The 20054-nt window shown below is 42.1% G+C and overlaps 1 protein-coding gene across 6 annotated transcripts in view; it reads right to left on the minus strand.

Moving 5' to 3' along the window:
* Positions 1-375: 375 nt before the first annotated feature.
* The window catches only part of BBOX1 (gamma-butyrobetaine hydroxylase 1), a 42358-nt gene continuing 22679 nt past the window's right edge, over positions 376-20054 (minus strand). For 5 of the 6 annotated variants that reach the window (XM_075755322.1, XM_075755321.1, XM_075755323.1 and 2 more), the window contains 5 exons: positions 14676-14874; positions 6709-6814; positions 4865-5061; positions 4061-4227; positions 376-2411 (listed from right to left, as the gene is read on the minus strand). In XM_075755322.1, the coding sequence (XP_075611437.1) occupies positions 2251-2411; positions 4061-4227; positions 4865-5061; positions 6709-6814; positions 14676-14874 (830 nt within the window). In that variant the 3' untranslated portion in view covers positions 376-2250. The remainder of the gene's footprint in view (positions 2412-4060; positions 4228-4864; positions 5062-6708; positions 6815-14675; positions 14875-20054) is intronic. The other variant, XM_075755320.1, reaches the window with a different exon arrangement.

A 20054-nucleotide genomic window follows, 5' to 3' on the forward strand; every position in this document is an offset into this window, starting at 1 on the left:
TATTTTATGTATTTAACATTAATACTACGTATTTTGGGGGAATGCAGACAGTTCAAGGAGGTGTGGTTATATAAAGTACAACATCTCTCAGGCATAAAGTACGAACTTCAGGGACCTCTTGTGTGAGTTTTTATAGATCCATCGAGAGCCTTGAGAGCCTTGATTAATTATGGTTTGGTTTTAGTGGGTTTTGTTTTGTTTTTGTTTTACCCGCTGCTGTTCAAATCTATGGGTTTAGGTGTATTTTAACTCTATGTTACATATATGGGACAAACGTGAATGAGTCCAGCTCTAATCATATTTACAAACAATAATGACTTCATATCTGTGTGCAAGATGGTATGGGTGTGATTAGATCTGAGCCCCAAACAGTAATCAGTTCCAGAATATTTTTTAATAAACAGACATTTGAACAAAACAGTTTTTAGAAAAGTAAAGAATAAAAGCAGAAAATATCTCTTTCCTATTAACCATTGGTATAAAGGCCAAGATGTCTGGTTTTAAAATTATAAATTGCAATCTTTGCTAAATTGCTATAGGGAAAATATCAGAGTTAAAGCACAGTACTGCTGGTGTCTTACAGAATATAGGTATTAACCTTTCCTCATGTTTTCCCCCTTTCATAGTAAAGGCAAAAAATACTGTCCTCATGTTTCCAAAATTAGTTATTAAAGGAGGCACGGAGAAATCAGATTACCCCTAAAAGCCAGTTTTGTTACATTACATCTTAATGTCAAAACTTTGACAAAAACCATTTCACTACTTAGTAAAGAGGAATAGATTCGGTCTGCTCTATGCTAGGTCATGACCAAATCCTAATTTATTTTATTTGATTATTCAGCTGAGACATCTGTTGGCTGTAAATGATGAGTAGAAGCTATGGAAGTGTTTGCAAGCTGATGTTAGGGTCTCCCTTATGCTAGGGGTCTTTTACGTGAACAAATTTAATTCTACAGTTATTTCTGTAGTTATATTGTTTTAGCCTACTAGGAAGAGACTAGAGTTTATTTGACTTTCAAGGAATAGTTTGAGAATAAACAGTTGAACAGAGCAGATCTGAGGGTGGGGGTGTGGTTATTTTGTCGGGCGCGCAGCACAGGTGAGAGGACATCCTGTTAATTCTGCGCCTATAAGGACAGCGAAAAATAAACTCGGTGGACATGGTGTTTGGTATAAATAAGTATTTTAAAATTCTTTCTTTTTGAATTTATCATCTGAATATAGGGGAAAAAAAAACCCCCTACTTTAGTTGCAGTGACTTTTCCATAGTGTGATCTCTATTCAGAATGCAACCTAGAGGAAAATACCCTGCAGACCGAGCCTGCCGGCGGCATGCTCTTGTATTCGGTGTCACAAAAACGGATCTGAGTTTGGTCGCCACTCCTCTCTCAGGTGTGCAGTCAATAACCACCTCTTGTGCTTTGTGATTTCTAGCTGCAAAGCGGCATCAGCGTTCCTCTTCCTGACTTTAAAGTCTGTCTGCCCTGCAGATCTTAATTACATCTGTGCACAGCGTCTGATGGGATTTCTGGCCCCATCTGCCACCTCGCCACTGAGATTTATTTCTGTTCCTAATACGGAGGAAAATTAACATGACACGTTCTTTGGTAGCTCGACGATTTCTGAGTTTATGGACTTAGAAATGTAGTAAAAGTGATTTGTGGCTGTGACAGTCATCGCGCGTACAGTGGGGTGTGTGGAATACAGCATCTGTAGAAGGAGATCTTGTATTAAAGGGGAGTTCTACCTAGAAAGGTATGTATATAAAAATAACTCTGCAGCAGTGGTTGCTTATTTTGATAATGAATTTTAGTTATGATTTAGGCAATAAAGGATGCCTCTCTGAAAATAGAGGAAGGTGCTGTTCATAACAAATCTTTAGTAAGTAATACTTATAAGCTCTTTATTGACGCTCCCTTCCCAGCTTTCTAGGGAGGGCAGGTATATTTGTAGAGGAGAACTAAGGCATTGTGATACCCAGTCAAGTGATAATCTTTCAAGCCATTTTGCACACTGATTTTTAAAAAGCAAATAAAGTGACAGAGGTAGCGAAGCATTTTATAGATCAAAGACCAGGGCACACATAAATCTGATATTGTTATGAACAACAGGTTTCTTAGCTTATGGAACTCAAAAACACATTCGTGATGTTAGTTTCTGAAAAGAAAACATACTTTTTTTTAAAATATTTTTTCTTTTTTTTTTGAGATTAGACAATCTAGGTTTAGCTCATTCTAGTTAGAAGAAAGCTCAGTCCCTATTCAGGACCCTCTTCCTGAGGAGCCGGAGCCTTGACATGACCACATCCCAGTCTGCATAGGCACCTTCCAGGTGACGAGTCACTTCTGATCCCGACTGGTAGCTTTGGCGACCATGAAGCACGCGCCAGTTATCAAACGTCACTACGTCTCCTACAACGAGATTGCACGAAGTTTAATTTTGGTATGTTATAGCTGATTCCTTCAAATGGGTAACATGGAGGTATATTTATATCAACAGTTAGGGAACAGTAATTTCAGGTAGCGCTTCTGGAGATACGCAGCAACGGCATGGTAATTTTAATTTAGCTGGTCGTTCTCAAGCAGAGAGGCAGGTCCCTTACGACCTCTGCTTCTTTTCTTGTATAACCTGGAGTTAAAAAGTGGAGTGGTAGGGGAGTCCATGCTGAGAAAAGCAAGCCTTGAGGGGAAAGGCAACTACAGCAAATCCACAGGAAGGATAAAAAGGGTGAAAGACACTAGTGATGCTTTTTACTTGATCAGTCTGGTACTATTTGTACTATACACATCCTGCATTACGATCCCTGGTAAGAGAATTTTATGAGAACAAAATCAAGCTATTGAAAGTTAGGAAATCACATAATTAAGTCTAGTGTGCCATTTTAATTTTTCTCCCTTGTGTGCCACTGTTATGATAAATTTCTGATTAAACAACCTTATAGTCTTTCTTTCCTTCTCCCCCTCCCCTCTACCACCATTTTGGTGCATTAATTGTTGAGATGGATGGTACTAATGTAATGTGAGGTACTTTGTTTTACCATTTATTATGTGATCTTATAAATTATTTTATTGCGTGTTCCCAATAGAGAGAGATTAATTTCCTCGTAGACGTTTTAAAGACACTAGCATCATAGTACATGAGGCAGTCAGATACACTAATGAATTTACTTTTGTAACATCTCTGGGGAGATGAGCGACTATTCATATCTTTATTTTATAGCCGGGGAATGAAAAGACAGAGATTAAGGCCAAAGTAGTTAAATATATGCACAGAGTGACTTTTAAAGAGTAAAGGGCATTTTTTCGGCATGTTTTATGTTTAAAATGCAACCCTGTACAACTCGAGCTGAAGCTTAGAGCATTTAGCACTTCTGCAAACCTGCCTCCAGATGTCTTGCATAGGCCGCCCAGAAAACGCAGCACAGCAGCAGCGGCCTTTGGTGACTCATCTGGCATTACGCTGGCATTTGGTCTAAGCAGAGACGATAACTGAATTTCCCGCGGTGCTGTTCAGCTTCCTCCAGCGTTAGGCACCTTAATGCATCTGTATCATCTTCTAGATGTTCTGCAACTCCTGCACCCATCAGGAAGGTGCCCCACTAACAAATTGAAGCGTCAGAACAAAAGACGTAACGTGTGGCTTAATGCCTGTACTCCGCATCGAATGAAGCGGAGGAAAAAGTATGTGGTTGTATATCATTTAATGAACAGATACCGAATTGGGATGGCACAGAAGTCTTACACGTGATATTTCCCATCTGTGGTGCTATTGATGTGATGAGTGATGATTTCCTCTACGGTATGGGCTTGTGATGTAGTATAAAGATACGTTGGACTAATCAATAGGTAGAGTCTATTTCCCCTGGCCTTTCTTTTTTTTCTTTATAGTGTAAAAATGGCAAAAGAAATCTATGGGATGAATGTAAAGATGCACTATGAAATAAAATAGGCGAGAGAAGGACTGAAATTTCCTCTCAGTACCAGCGCTAACAATGCTCAAGTGTTTTGACTGTTAGGAAAAACATGTGAAAAATAATTGCGAGGAGAAGCAACTTACTGACCTGGTTTCAGCTTGTAAGTAAACTTGTGTTCTGCACTGTTTAATAAATCATCAAATTCCTTTAGAGCTGCATAAAACGGCCTCACTTTTTCAGCTGGTATGTCAAACACCGTGTCTCTTGTCGCATTATTATAATTGATGCGAACTGCTTGGCCTCTGGAATCCACGCTATGAAACAGAGAGGGAAAGGCAAAGGAATGTATTATATTGTGACTGAAACACTTTAAGATGGTTAAACAGCAACTGAACTCTCCTGCTGGAATTTCAGTGTGCTTCTACAGTGAAATTCAGATTGCTACTGGGTTGGATTTTGATAATTAAGGCTATCTAGGAGAAAGTGTAGACACTTGATTTCCTCAGACATCTATATTCTATACACTTTAATTGTAGAATTGCAAAATCTTTAAATTCTGAATCAATTATGATCATTTGCATTTGATCGTTTTATAATACATTGTTCTTAATCTAAACATTTCAAGTTCTGACCTCTCTGGCACGATGCAGATGTACATTTGCTGGAATTTACTAACGGACCCAGCTGCTGTTAACCTGTGTCTGTACCCAGGACCTGCTCTAATTACCCCCACTTCCCGAATAAGGAAAACTATGCTGTGGTGGTAGGAAGCAAAGAGCAAGCAATACACTGGCAAAAAACCCAACCGAACAAAGGAAACCCCCAAAAGAACACCAGAGCAAGTCAAACCAGTGTTTCCCCACAAGGTGGCAGGAGCAGACCTTCTCCTACCAACATGCACTCCCCCGTACAACAGGGACTCTATTTTTCGATGTTGTCGAAACTACTCACTCTATAATCCTTTGTTTACATTGCACAGCAAAATCACAGTAGTCCACCCCAACATCTGTATAGTCTACAGCAGTAGAGGACAGGATCTGATACGCTTCAGGGTTTTGTTTCTTCAGCTTGTTGGCTACGTGAAATCCATCTACAACTTCGCTTTCACCTCCTGCAGCTGTTTGCTTTATACAGTGGAGAAACTGAACCTGGAATGCATTAATATCCAGATAATGAATATCCTTCATTACCAGAAGAATTAGCTTGCATATTTAACCGTTCATTAGTATCAGTTCCTCATCTCTGTGGTCTTGGTTTTTTGTTTTGGCTTGTTTTTTTTCAGCAAAAGACTTGAGTTCCCACTACTGCAGCTTCACAGCACTCTGCCACCACTATCACACAGGCAGAAAATTAAAGTAGCATCTTCATGAATCCATCCCATTTGGGATATCTTCTAATGCTTGCAACCTGCGATTCAACTGCGAAGCTCTGGTCTCGCTTCTTTCCTTTGAGTCCCTCGCTGTGGCAGTCATATCATTTTTAACCTGTTGTAGTCTTATCTCAACAAGGATTGGTTTTCTCTTGCAGAAACAAAAACTACTGTGAATTAACTGCTCACAGGAGGGGAAAGGTGGCTCTTGTAGAAGGCAACAGGCCTGGTGTCTCTAGCATAAAGTAAGATTAAGACAGTTTCATTTCACTTCCCAGTGAAATTGCCAAGGCGTAAGACGGAGCAGAAAGCCTAACCTGGGCTCTTGGTTGCACCAGTGCAAACCTGAGCTGCTGACACAGGCAGTAAAACTCCCTGTGGCATTGGAGAACTACACAAAATACATGTCATACCAGTGGTGACAGCGTTCACCTTTCCCTTCCATGATGGTGAATTATTTCTGAGACCATTAGGATAAAGAACAAAAAAAACCCCAGACCAAACCAGGAGGAGACAGAGGTGCAGGGAACAGGGTTTGTCCCACAATCTCCTCACCAGCTGGCTCCACGCACACTCATGATGGCGATGAAGGGGGAAACTCAAATCTCTTAATGAAGCCCTGTTCCATTCTTACTCCACATTAATGAACAGCATCTAAATTGTTTTAATAGGCGGTGTTAGTGTGAATATTTGGCACTTACTTGCGGATAATTCCACTGGTTTTTTTGTTTAATTATAGAAACAACTGATACAAAGTACTCCGCAACAAGAGAAGGGGAAGTTGTAGGTATAAAGTTTATAGATGCAAATTTTCCCAGGGTTATCGTTATTCTTTTGTACCGGTTCCTACTACTTTTCAGTTCGCTGGTGAATTATGTGGATTAGGCTTTGATATGACAGGGACTGGGTGAAAATGTATTTTCAGTGGTGGTTGTCCAGCTTTACAAAATGCCCATTTTTGTCTAATTATGAAAGAGCAGATAAGGGTTTAACTTCAATTTATAGAAAACAGAATATAATATCTTAATCATATTTCTTCTAATATGTTCTCCTCCTGAGGTGAACAGACATGTCCTAAGATGTCACAACTTGACTCCAGCATGTAGACGCCCAACTTCTTCAATATAACGAAAGCAGCATCAAAAGCCTAATGGGCTTTCTCATATAGTATTCTCAATATTTTGTGAGTTTCCATTTAAAAATTATGGCATACATAATGGTCTTGTTATGCAGAACTTACATCATAATGTATATATTGCATATCCATGTGTATATAGACTATTATACGCAGATTAATATATCGTTATTTTTACATTGATCTTTTGAGACAAAATTCAGAGTCACTGAATGCTAATCATATTTCACGCTATAGGAACGTTTCCCTTTCCCCTTTTGTGTTGGGAAAAAGTCAGTAGATTGACCTTACCCCAGGTGGGTGCTGCAGAACAGGGTAATCGGTGTGAAAACATAGTTTCCCGGTTGTGTAAGCCACGTTGTTAGCATCTGCTTTGTCTTGCACTTGCCAAGTTGGTCTTTATAATGAAAGGGAAAAGAGAAAACGTGTTAAGACAGGCAGCCAGCATGCTAGCCAGTGCACACTGAAACTGTCAAATCACCCTACAAAAGAGTCATTCCATCTTTGAACGTGAAAATATTGTAAATTGTAAGGAAATAATGATTGAGCAGTGCCTCCTCACCCCAGGAAGGAAGGCTTATTCCGGCAGTCCTAGATTCAAGCCAGAAACTGAAGTGTGCCAAGGGACATCTGGCCCCGGGACGGTATCTGGAAGGATGATGGCTTTCCAGTGGCGGTACTTTGCTGAATGCAACAATCAGTTGAAAACACTAACCAAGAGGTATCTGCTGGGATAAATCATCATCTTATTCCTGAGGCTTCTGAAGTAAGAGAGTGGAAGTTGGCCCATTTCTTTTTATCAACCTTCCATTTTTCCCTGCCAGGTGGAGCACATTATCAATGAAATACGGACTTGTTAAAGGCTATGTAACTTTCCCCAAAAATTATTTTAAGAGCTTTATGATCTTAGAAAATATAGAGTATCCTTTGCAGGGGGATCTTTCCCATAACTTGAAGACTTGCTGCTAAAGGAAAATGTCTTGATGAAAGGTTTTGTAATTTTTTCCCTTTCTCTGATGCTCTTTCTGAGAACTACCCCCATTTACTTTGTCACATAGTTTCTGTCTTGAAACTCGTCAAAATTCAGTAAGAAAGTCTACTGACAACTGCAAGGGGGAAAAAAAAGTTGTAGTTATGACAGAGACATGAATATATCATGCCGCAGGACAATCTGTTTTGAGTGACACACCATGCAGGAGAATCTAAGACCAAGAACCACATGTTTTGTTTGTATGGAGTTCACATGATTGAAGACAGTCCTCGGCAGATACGTGTTATAGATCCAGACATTTGTCTGGAAAAGTGTAAGTCACCATAGGCAGTCCATGTAATCACAGGAGCATAAGTGATTTAAAAGAAAATATGAAACTCATTTTCCCTTGTGAAATGCTACAGACCAAATATATTATGTTTCAGATGGTGTGTGTCTAGCACTACTTCTTAATAATAGTTTAAAAAGAAAATAGGCTAAAGAACATGCAGACCAAAATGAGTTATATATAGCGTACAAACACTTTTGTCTAGGAGTGGAATTTAGTACAGAAACTATGCAAAATGCTACAACTAAATTTCTGAAATTGCCAGGGGGAAAAACCTCCTTGAATATTTGCAAATGTGTTTAACTGCCTGGGAGAAATATTTTTTATTATTTGGTACAGCACATATTCATCAGTACATGACTTCAGTACTCAAGTATGATAATTTCAACCACACTTCCGTAGTTCCCAATTTTATAGCCAAAAAATAGCCCGTTATATCATCCTTGTCATTAGTGTTGAAGGGAGCTAGGTTCACTATATCTTTAATTTAACAGGCTCCAGTGTGACTTGATGGTTCTAAAACAATTTTACACATTTTGTCTCATTTATATGCAATATGTACAGAATTGCTGGAACAGTGGTACTTTATAAAATCACTGTAAGGTTTTTCAAGAGCGGTCAGCGCTCTCGTGCTGTTAGGTTTTGCGAGAGGAGCTGGTCCCCAGGAGCTTTCCTTCCACGCAAGGAGCTTCGGTCAAAGCTCAAGTTACTGACTTGAAGTCAGCAACGCTAACAGGGAGCTCAGCGCTGAATGGGAAAAAATCAACTTTACATTGTCGAAGTCTCAACGGAGCTGGAGTATCAGCTCAGTCGTGGGGAGAGCGCACGGGAAGTGAAGGAAGAAAACGGGGGTAATGTCAGAGGACTCTTGGCCCTTAGGGGGAGTGAAGCGGGGTGGAATGGTTTATGGTTTAGTAATTATGGTCAGATTTCGACATCAATTGCTCTGGCTGTTTGACAGAGGAGGAAATTTGGCACCAGGCAGGTGTAGCAATTTTTTGTATTAAGTGGCAATGTGGGCTCAGTCTCCCCGAGCAGAAAACTAGCCTGTCTGCTACGTCCTTAGTCTTGCAAAACCACTGCACTAGGAACTGAAGCCACGCTTGAATCATCTGGTCTTGCACTTTATTAAATTCTCAGTCTCATTCATAAGAGATTTGGGACCCACGTCCTTCTCTTGCAGCTGAAGCGCCCTGGGAGGAGCAGATGGGTTGGCCATTTCAGCGGGAGCGCTGGGGTGACAGAAGCCCTTTGTATCGCCCCAGCCCTGGACGAGGGAGGAACACGAGGTCTAGGGCGTGAGAGGTTGGAAAAATGCATTGCGGTATGACTGGAGACCTTGTTAATGGAGTCGTGCCTCCATAATGTAAAGAAAAAGGTTAAAAGTTTGGAAGCCCTTGTTGTTATTATATGGCTGATACAGAGAAGTTTCCACTTTTTACAGTAATAACATTTTAGGTAGCATGTACCAAACTGACATCTAGACAAGAAAAAAGGCTTTTGTTTTTCCATTTGTCAGGGTTACATTCATTACAGTTACATTTCAGTTTAAAATTCATGGCCCTGTTGAGGTAATGTTTTATTTGGCAAGCTTGCCAATTCCAAATTTATCCATTTCTTTATAATATTTGGTAGGTCTTGTATTTGGCTGCTAGCGAAATAGCAAGGGAATTACCCAAAGTTATTATTTTATTACAGTTGTAAAAGCCACCTCAGAATTGGATGCCAGTAAGGACTGAACTTCTGTTTTAGCGGTGAAGAGATGGACTGTAAAATACTGCCCTAAGTCTGTTGCTAAAACTCAATAGAGCTTCTGCTACTGCAAGAAATTCATAAGAGCACCAAGATCAGGCACTACAATAACTATATCTGAAAATTAAACAGGTTAAAATTAGGAGAAAAAATACTATAGGAAAAGATGGCTTTTCTTTTTCATAATATTTTTAGGCTGGGTTTCAGCTGTACATGGTAAAAAAATAAGAAACTTGTTTCTTATAAAAGACTTACACCCCCCCACCCCCGGGAAATATCCAAAAATAAGCCAAAACCATTCGTCTTTCTCAAGACTTGATGGGATGAATTACACGTTTAACACTGGGTTATTAAGATGTTTGAATACAATTATCTTTTCTGATATGTTTAGCATGTTACCACTTCATACACATCTGTATTAAAACATTTGAAACTTGTTTTGTGACTTTTTAAAAAATATTTTATGGATAATTTCTCAAACCACTACACATAACAATACAAAGTTTCTGCGTGATCCTGATTGTATTTTCCAGTATTTTAGGATTTCCTCCCTCTCTTTTTTCCTTCAAGCAGATCTCTTAAGCAAAAAAACATGGCCCAAAGAGTAATTTAAAACAATCCTATTATTTTCAAAGCAGTAACCATTAACATGACCAGATTGGTGATGAGAGCAGCTAAACATTGGTGAAGATGTCAGGCTGCAATGTGCGTGCCTGTGCCCAGGGAGGAAGGAGACTTGGTTGATAGCTGGGCAGCAAACTGGAGAACAACCCTTTTGAAAAGGTGTAACATTTTGCAGCACAGCTTTCTATACACAGCCTTTGCGATTTAAGAAACTCCTCTTAGCCAGAAATAAAAGATAAACCAACAACTCCTCGCAGCGCATTGAGAAGTTGTCAGCAGCTGTGTTGGTTTTGCCTGCAGACCATCCCCGCACACGCAGACGGTACTCGCTTTCGTAAAATGCTTCCCATAGGCTTCCTCCAACGCCCAAACTCCTCGATGCCGGGGGCAGGCAGCATCCTTCTAAAGACTCAAGTCAGCTTTAGGTCAAGGTTTGTCTGTTTAGGTAACAAACTCATCCGGCGCACCTCCTGGGCAGGATAACTGCGCTGCGCGGTTCCCGCAGCTTCCCTTTGTGTCTCGTGGGTGCTGTGTTTGAATAGGTATGCTTTTCCTGGAGAGCCCTAACAAAGGCGTCCTTACAGCACAGCTCAGAGACAGCTAAGCAGCATCTGGTCTCTGAACTGGAGACGTGAAAGCCAAGACGTAAGGAACAGCACAGTTGCCCCAAATGAGCTTGCTGAGTCTGGCTCTGACCTCCAGAGCCGGCTGCCTTTGTGCCTACGGTTACTTTCTCTCGTGCATATTGGCAATAAGTTCTGCAAAAGAAAGCGCGTTCACAGAACGGTTTTGGTTCTCCTCTTGAAAGTCTTGGCTCTGCTAATACGCACGTTGTATCGTACACATCCTCGCCCTTTCCTGACTGTGCATTCTCCTCAGCGCTGGAGCATACGTGCTTTTTTCCGGAGCTGGACGTGGGTCTGTACGTAGCTTGTTGACTTCACCCTGGGGCAGAGCTGGGTTGTGTTACCTGAAATCCAGACTAGTCTGCAAAACTGGTCTTGGGATGTCAGGCTCTGTTTGACCTTACACTCTTCAGATTTTAATTTAATTTTGTAAAAGTCAACCTAATCGTATGCAGGAACATAATTAGCAGCTGTCAAATGACCTAGAGTAAATCTAACCATGGTGGCTCAGTTGGCATGATGTAAACCAGACTTCAAGACTTTCCAGTACTACAGCTGTGTTTGAAAAGCAAAAAAGAAAAAAAGCAAAGCTCAACTAAACTAAGTATTCTAACTATGTTTTCTTTTAAATGCAGAATTTGTACTCAATTGGAAAATTTCCATAACTTTCAAACCCTCTTTCTACAGCCTAATAAATACATGAATTACCAAATAGGTTTTGGAAAAGCAAGGAGATTTACAGCCTTTTATCTCCTTTATTGTGAACCCTAAGACTTAAAGAAACATAAAAATAAGGCTTAATCAACACCAACAGTCGCTCTGATTTAAACAGTGAAAGAAGCTCTAACCATCACTTGCTCAAAGAGCGTGGACCTTGATCTCGCATAGAATGTTAACGGGTGGCATTTTCTTTATAGGATGTATTAAAACACTTTTAAATATAACTATATATCTCATCCTGACAAATTACTTTTATTGAAACCATCTCTAAAGAGAGTAAACATTAATTCAAGCTGACTTTAGACAAGGTAAACAGTAATGATTATTAAATGCTTCATAATGATATTGGGGAAGAATCAGTGAGGGGCAAGACTAATGTTTTTTAATTGGGGGGAAAAAGCCCATTCTGATGACACAACTGCTTAACCAGCATGTCTCCCTAGGGCAGTCTGAATCTGTTAGCTGAACTTAGACAGGGGAGGTATATCTGAACAGTTAAAGTGCATTTCTACCCTAAGGGACTCTTCAACTCTTCAGTCTCTCAAACACAGCAGAGTTATCACAAGCCAGGTGGTGCAGACAAAGCTTCAGATAGTCAGCAGTAATTTTAAATAGAACAAATAATTAAGGGCTGAGGCAGAGTACCAAATGGAATGGTAGATTTCAGGAACATTATTCCAGGTTTAAAGATTATTTCCAGTTTTAGGATCATCTTCTATATCCAGTCCTTTTTCCCTGAAGCTTTTAGGAAAGCAACTAAGAGTTCTGTTGTAACCTAAGCACAAATCCGTGGTGTGGGTTGAAGGGCTTGAGAATGAGGAGGTTGTGAGGGGGTGGTTGTTGTTGTTAGGGCTTTTTGGGGTTTTTTTCCTTCCTCTCCCCCGATATATTTTGGAGATCTTACGTATTTTCTTTAGTGGTATGCTTTAACAAATAACCAAAACATTTTATTATTATCATCTGGGGCTTGCTGTCTTCATTCCTAACTCAAAATGCCCGTGCAGCTGCCTGGATACAAAGAGAATGAATATTTCATCCTTCAGGTACCCCAGAGAGCTGGGAAACACCCTCAGGTCTGATCAGGGTTGGCTGCCCCTACGAATCTCCTGGTGTATGTTCTTAGGATCACCTCAAAACAGAAGCAGACAGCAGTACTATTGTCCTAATGAGGCAAGTTTTAAATTCAGACTACAGTGGACTGCCAGACAGAGAAGTGCTTGAATATTAGGAATGCTTTTAATGGTAGAAACTGTTTTGTAGCACTGGATGAGGTTTCTGAGTTGAGCAGGAGGTTCTGCTCCCATGTATTTCAGTAGGATTCACCTGACTGAGTCCCAGCCAGTTTTGAAAACCACTTTTCCTTCTGGCACAGTAAGCAGAAGGAGGAACCCACACCTTAATGAAAGTACATGATCTTAACTACCCTGGTACACTTAGACACTACTCCCTTTAAAGCTTTACAAATATTTATTGTGGCTGCTACAACTGACAAAAGCTTCATAATATTCATGGCATTTTAAAGCAGTTATTCTCTCTATCCCTTCTTTTTGGGAGACAATAGGAAAAAAATTAAATTCTCAGTGGCTGCTCTACATGCTATGAGTTCACTTCAGTTTCTGCTAGTTTCTAGAAGATTGAGCCAGCTGTTCTGATTCGAAGTGTGGGGAAAAATTCTGCACAAACAGGTTGACTTTAAACATAAACGAAACAAAAATGAAGGATGGAGATTGGGTAAGCAGCAACTTCTACACTGCTAGAAGTGCATCACAATACATATGGTATAGTATGACAGTAGCTATTTCTCTGCCTCTTAGAAATTATTCATTAAATTTAAAAGCTGGCAGCATCAACAGTATCTTTTTCCATAGCTAATGATGGAATAACACTTGCAAAATGGAGATGTAACAAAAAGTTTTAATAAGCATCATAGCTTGAAGAAGGGACCTTTTGTACACCTCTCCCCCCAACCATTCTGGACTAGTGTCTCCTGCTTGGTATCCCATGAGGCTCTTACCAACCTCACCCACACTGCATATTGCGGCGGGGCTCATACGTGCCTTTGCACAGGAGCGTTAAGGAGCAGAACACCTTTCCTTCTGATTCAGAGTCTTGCAGGAATGTGGTCTTTCTGGCCAAGTTGGATTTTTTTTTCCCCACTTCTATTTATTTTAGATTATTTTTTTTTTTTTTAGCCAAAGGAGGACACAGTGGTTGTTGCCCGCATGTTGGATTTACCTCTAGTTCAGAGAATAAGCAAAGTGAAGAACTCTTGCCATAATTTTTATCATCTTTTATTCTATTATGGGGGAGAAGAGAGCTTTTCAGATGGGAAGTCCTGATGTCCTGGTTTTGGTCACTAATTAGGCACCAAGACATCACAACTATGTTTAAATGTTACAATCTATTTTTGTCAATTATTTTTAAAAAAATAATTACATCTTAGTAATAGGGTTTTTGATATACATTGTAAAAAAAATTATACCAACAGCTGGGGGGGAGGGACAGGTAGCTAGATGGAGATCACTGACACAGCTCAGCAAGACGTGAGCTACCATCATCATTTGTTTACTCACCTAGTAGGTACTTGAGGAGGCAGAGGGTCAGTCTACCACCTCTTGGCATCAAAAATATGATTTACAAGTTCCTACTTGCGCCACTGCAGGCTGAGCTCTTACTTTTGCTAGATAGTTTTAAAATGCTTGCTGGGACTGGTTGTGGCTTTCCAGAGCAGGTGTGGTTGAAAGCAGGAAAATGGGTGTTCTGCCCAACTTCACTGATGCGAGACACCCCATAACATCATCTAAGTCTTATCTATTTCTATGACTTGAAATCAGGCTAAGAAAAAGTTTCAGTACAGATAACTTCCTCTATGCAGAAGGGGACTGGATTGGGGATTTTTGATTTTGTCCATGGTATAGATAAGTATGGCTATCTTGTGGTTATCTTCTATTTGACATCATCTGTTTCCAGGCATTTTTCCTTCTTTCAGCAGTTAATGTTATAGCTGCTGCTCTTTGCATACCCTGCCTGTGATAGCAAAGCAATCCTCTCAAACAGAATATTAACTGACACCACATTTTCTGACGTACAGAGAAGAAAAAAAAATTCACCTTATTTTAATAAGTTAATCCACAAAAGAGGTCCAGCAAGCTGAAGTGAAACACAGCAGAGGTGATTACATAGCCAGCAAAGCAAGGATAATGCAAACCAAACTCACCCATAGAAAGTGAGACGCAGGAACCCAATCCTGTGGCCAAGTTTAACCAACTCTCCCTGCCTAGTAGCAGCTCCTGTTAGGAGCACGATTCCCACTTTCTTTAGGATGCACAGCCACTTGTACGCACTTTCATCATTGTATATGATTTCCTCAAAAGGTATTTCGGGAAGTTGCAGGTCTGAACCCCAGTACTGGCGTTCTGAAAGGGAAGAAATAGAAAAACAAGGGCTTAGCTGGTTTAGCATCAAAAGCTCAGGACATAGTCAAATTATGAAGTTACTGGGATTTCTGTGCATTCGTGAATACACTCTCAGTCCCGCAGTCAGCCACCTGAAACCGACTCCCTGAGTCTGCATGGATAACAAGCAATCTTTAGGATGAAATTCAACAAAACATTGCAGTTAAAATTTTAAATCAGAGATTGAATAAGAGACCATCTGAAAGGGATATTTTTTTTTGTTAAGAGTACAGCAGAAATGTGCACATTCATTTTTCTGTCTGTACTCCTGAGCCACAAGACTGAAAATTGGAAATTAAGACTACTTTGAAAGTTTCCTGTTGAGGGTAAAATAACATGGAGCGCCCCGAGATCTCCCTCAGATATTATTGTATGGATATCTAATAATGAAAGGATTATATTGCTGATGAAGAACAGAAGACACACATCAATGGAATAGCTTAGAAGCAGAGAGGAGCTACATCAACTGCCTAAGTGACCCATCAGTTTTCTTTCGTAGATTTGTCTTCCTGAAATCACATCCAGTTACAGTCAATTCTGCAGGATGGTGTCATTCCTTGTCTTTTCCTCTGCAGATTTTTTTTTTGTGAGCATTTTTCTTTTATTTCAGGAAGGTGCAAAGGAGACCCCAAGATGTTAACAAATCCAAGCACTGCCAGAAGGTAAAGAAAATGATGGAAAGATTGAGTGATGAGCAAGGAGTTATGTCATGCCCACTCCCAAACAAAATAGATTGTAAGAGCATAGAGTGTTTGAAGTGCTATACCACAGTCAGACATTTGCTTGCTGAATAGACCTTGTGATATAACAGGTGGAAACCCACAGCCATTTGTTAGAGGCAGGTATAGACTCGCAGGCAGAATGGAAAGGGCTTTTGAGCCTGGTTTTCCTTCAGACCTTTTTCTGCTCCTCTCCTCTTTCCTTTCTGTCTCCTCAAACCAGCAACAGCTGCATGGCACATCTAAAGCTATAGAAGTAGTGAAAAATCTATGCAGCTTGAAAATTAAATGCTGCTTAGCCTTATCCTTTCGTGTATTTACAGTTGCCCAAATACTGCTAAATCTGTACCTTTCTCTAACAGCGTATCTATACCTGTGGGTTTTTAATGCGTGACCAATTCTTATTACCATTTTCTAGTATGACAGTTCTGTAAGGGTTATTTGCTTTGATTTAATAATGCTTTAAAGTCTCATAACCTATCCTAAAGCACTCACATTCTGGTTGAGTTGGAGAGTTACCAGATAGATAAGTCACCTAATACAGAGAGTGAAAATAAAACTGAAATACTGGGTTGTTATTTGAAAAAACCTGAATATTTTTTCTTAACTGTATTCTTTTCTGAGGAAGAATGTATTCTAGTCTTAGACATCTAAGACATGTCATCTACACAACATGGCCTTATATCCTTTTGTAAAGATACTCTACAGAAGAGACAACCATAAACATTCAGTGACAAAATCAAGTAAAAATCAGATGTCGTCATTAAATCTAGGCGGATTTTTCATTTTATGACAGGCTACACAATCCAAATCTCATCTTCCAACAGGAATAAATTCTAAAAATTATGCCTGCAGTATTCTGCACTCAACAAATCTGTACACACTCAAGGTTTTTGTCTCTTTACAGTGCTGGAGGCTGCACCTGGAAGAGGAAAGGCTTGTTACGCATCTAGCCAGGCAGAGGGACACGATGTCCCCAGGCACGCCATGGGAAGGCAAGTGACTGCTCGCCCCACAAGTCCCACTCTGCCTACTTTACGTGTCAGGATGCCTCTGTCACCTGATTGGGCTTCTCTGGGGAGAATACACAGCTCCTCCAGCATCGATCTTGTCACCACCGAAGGCAAAGTGAAGATTTAGCCACAACTTCAACTACTGTAGCCAAGGTCTTGGGGTGAAGCCCTTAGTTGTCCCCTCTGATCTCCAGGAGCACATGCTGACTGTAACCCCTGGTCTGTCACTGCAGGTCACTTGGTGCAGGCTGGCAACCAAAACCGGCGTCCTCTGAACTGCTGTACTAGATGTGAAGAGGACGGCTCCCACCAGGCACAAGGGAAGAAGCTTGGGAACTCAGCTGAGGTTAGCTACCTCTGTCTTCCCAGCGGGTATTTTTGCTGTGCTTTGCTAAAACCCCTGTGTCTGGGCATTAAGGCACAAGTGCATCTGGATTGTGGCTGCCCCAATCAAATTCTGGGCTGGGCAGTTATTTATTATTTCTTGCTTTTATTTTTGTTATTATTGGTTGATTTTGTGTCTTCTTTCCTGGGCATTTCCTTCCTTCTCCATGAGGCAACCTTAGATTTTGAGACTGAGTCAAGTAGAGATGTTAAGACTGGGATTTTCTCTCTTTCATAAGATCTTGAACACAAAGGTAGGAAGGAAATCCTATCAGTGGGTCTAATGAAGAATCATCTTCTTGCATGGAGTGGGTTGTCTCAGCTTATCTTGGAGGCACTTTGTTCCTCCTGATTTCAGACAACATTCACCCTTCTCCAGGTGAGATACAGACACACAGAGAAGAAGAATTTAGTAGTTGTCCCTCACTCCTCTTCATTTTCAGGACTTTGGATGGCTCATGGCAGAATCTGAAGATTTCCCTTCAGAGTTCAGCAGTGCAGCCAGGAGAGAAGAGCAGGCAACCTCTTCCCCCAGCCCAAGCCCCTCCAGCTCTTCGGACACTTGCAGAGGCATTTGGCCTTCAGGAGAGCAGCCCTTTGGGTCTACGGTGCTGCTGGAGCCCTCCTTTCAGAGAGCACTCGGGAAAGGACAGCAGTGCTTCTCCACTTCTTGTGGTCCACAACAGCAGAAGGCAGCTAATGGGAGAAAACCTGCCCAGTTATTCACATCTGAGGACATACATGACTGAAGTAAGTCTTGGGAACCTGCTGGGGGAAAGCCTCTCTAGTTACTCATGTCTGAGGGCATACATGTCCAGAGTAAATCTCAGCAGCCTCGTCAGTAAACACATAGTCCTTCAAGAGGACTACAACAGGGACGTTCACCACTGTGGCTGAACCTGCTGAGGAGCAAGGTACCTTAGGTGGTGGTGGCACACAAAAACCATAAACAAGCGAAGCAAGATGTGAGACTTAAACACAGACACAAAGAGAATGTAACCAGTGGCTGCGTGTAAGCATTTTGTAGCAGCATCACTTCTTAGAGCAAAGTCAGCAATTGACATTCTGTGTGTATTATTTTCTTAGCTATTTCAGAGTAAGTAAGCACAAAGGGGAAGACACTAGCACATGTTAAACATAAGAAAGAAATACAAGAAGTGTGAAAAAAATAAAATATGTACAGTAGGTAGAGCAGATAACTGGTGAAGCCAAAGGAAGCCAGGAGGATAATGGGAAACACGCTGGAAAGAACCCACAAGGCAAGTCCTGGTTTCAAAAATAAAACAATTCAGTCAAGAGGAGGGGTGCTGTGCTCCCACCTTCCAAAGTAAGAAGGAGAAGACTAAACCACCAGTAAATAATGAGAAAAGACAAGGAAAAAAAGAAGGTGTCCTACCTCAGGTCTAGCTTCCTTCACCAAGAAGTACTCTTTCCCACTCATTGTAAAAGCTGCATAAACCACAGCCCCAAGCCACAACTGCTACCCCCAGCACCCCAGCTCTGCTGTTTTATACTCCTGGCTGACCTAGGCCAAGCTCGTTAAGGACTAATTGTTTACCTGTATGGGGGGGGTGGTGGTCATCAAGGACCCAATGCTCAGTGATGTGTACTGCTAATGGATGTCAAGTCAGTAGAGCGTTGGTGTGAGGGTTCAAACTGCGCTGATGTCTTTTAAACACGGCATGACTGTAACGGCTCTGGGCGAAGGTACGTATGGACAGCTGTACGCAGCGCGGCAGGAGCTTGAGAGCTTTTATCGCCCTGCGCCAACCGCAGCATCATCACCCTCATATTACGAAGTAAAACTGAATGCGCGAGGTGCTGCGGGGTGGGCGCTCCTGCGTAGCCAAGCCAGGAGGCACCGGAGCAAGCGGGAGGTGGGCAGAGCCCAGGCTGCTGGGGGGGGGCACAGGGTGAGGGGCTCAGGGGGGGTGGGGGGGTGCAGTGACCATCTCCCCAGCGACTGATGGAGAGCCGGGAACCCAAACCCACCAGCCACGGGGTGTGGGAACTACACCACTGCCACTGCAGAGACGTGTCACCAGGCCAAGGAACACTGCACAGAGCAAACCAGTAAATGGCTGACTGGGTGGGACACATGCACCCAAGGAATAACCCAACATGGGAACCAGGGTCAAGTTCAGGCACTAGACAGGCCAGTGGGGTCACGCGGGGTCATCAATCAGCCCTTGGGGGTTACTTGAGGTCAAACTCCCTGGTTGGGGACCACACTGGGGTCACACGGGGTCATCAATCAGCCCTTGGGGGGTACTTGAGGTCAAACTCCCTGGTTGGGGACCACACTGGGGTCACGCGGGGTCATCAATCAGCCCTTGGGGGGTTACTTGAGGTCAAACTCCCTGGTTGGGGACCACACTGGGGTCACGCGGGGTCATCAATCAGCCCTTGGGGGTTACTTGAGGTCAAACTCCCTGGTTGGGGACCACACTGGGGTCACGCGGGGTCATCAATCAGCCCTTGGGGGTTACTTGAGGTCAAACTCCCTGGTTGGGGACCACACTGGGGTCACACGGGGTCATCAATCAGCCCTTGGGGGGTACTTGAGGTCAAACTCCCTGGTTGGGGACCACACTGGGGTCACGCGGGGTCATCAATCAGCCCTTGGGGGGTTACTTGAGGTCAAACTCCCTGGTTGGGGACCACACTGGGGTCACGCGGGGTCATCAATCAGCCCTTGGGGGTTACTTGAGGTCAAACTCCCTGGTTGGGGACCACACTGGGGTCACGCGGGGTCATCAATCAGCCCTTGGGGGTTACTTGAGGTCAAACTCCCTGGTTGGGGGACCACACTGGGGTCACGCGGGGTCATCAATCAGCCCTTGGGGGTTACTTGAGGTCAAACTCCCTGGTTGGGGACCACACTGGGGTCACGCGGGGTCATCAATCAGCCCTTGGGGGTTACTTGAGGTCAAACTCCCTGGTTGGGGACCACACTGGGGTCACGCGGGGTCATCAATCAGCCCTTGGGGGTTACTTGAGGTCAAACGCCCTGGTTGGGGGACCA

This window comes from Balearica regulorum, chromosome 5 (assembly GCF_011004875.1).
Source record: "Balearica regulorum gibbericeps isolate bBalReg1 chromosome 5, bBalReg1.pri, whole genome shotgun sequence".
NCBI lineage: Eukaryota > Metazoa > Chordata > Aves > Gruiformes > Gruidae > Balearica > Balearica regulorum.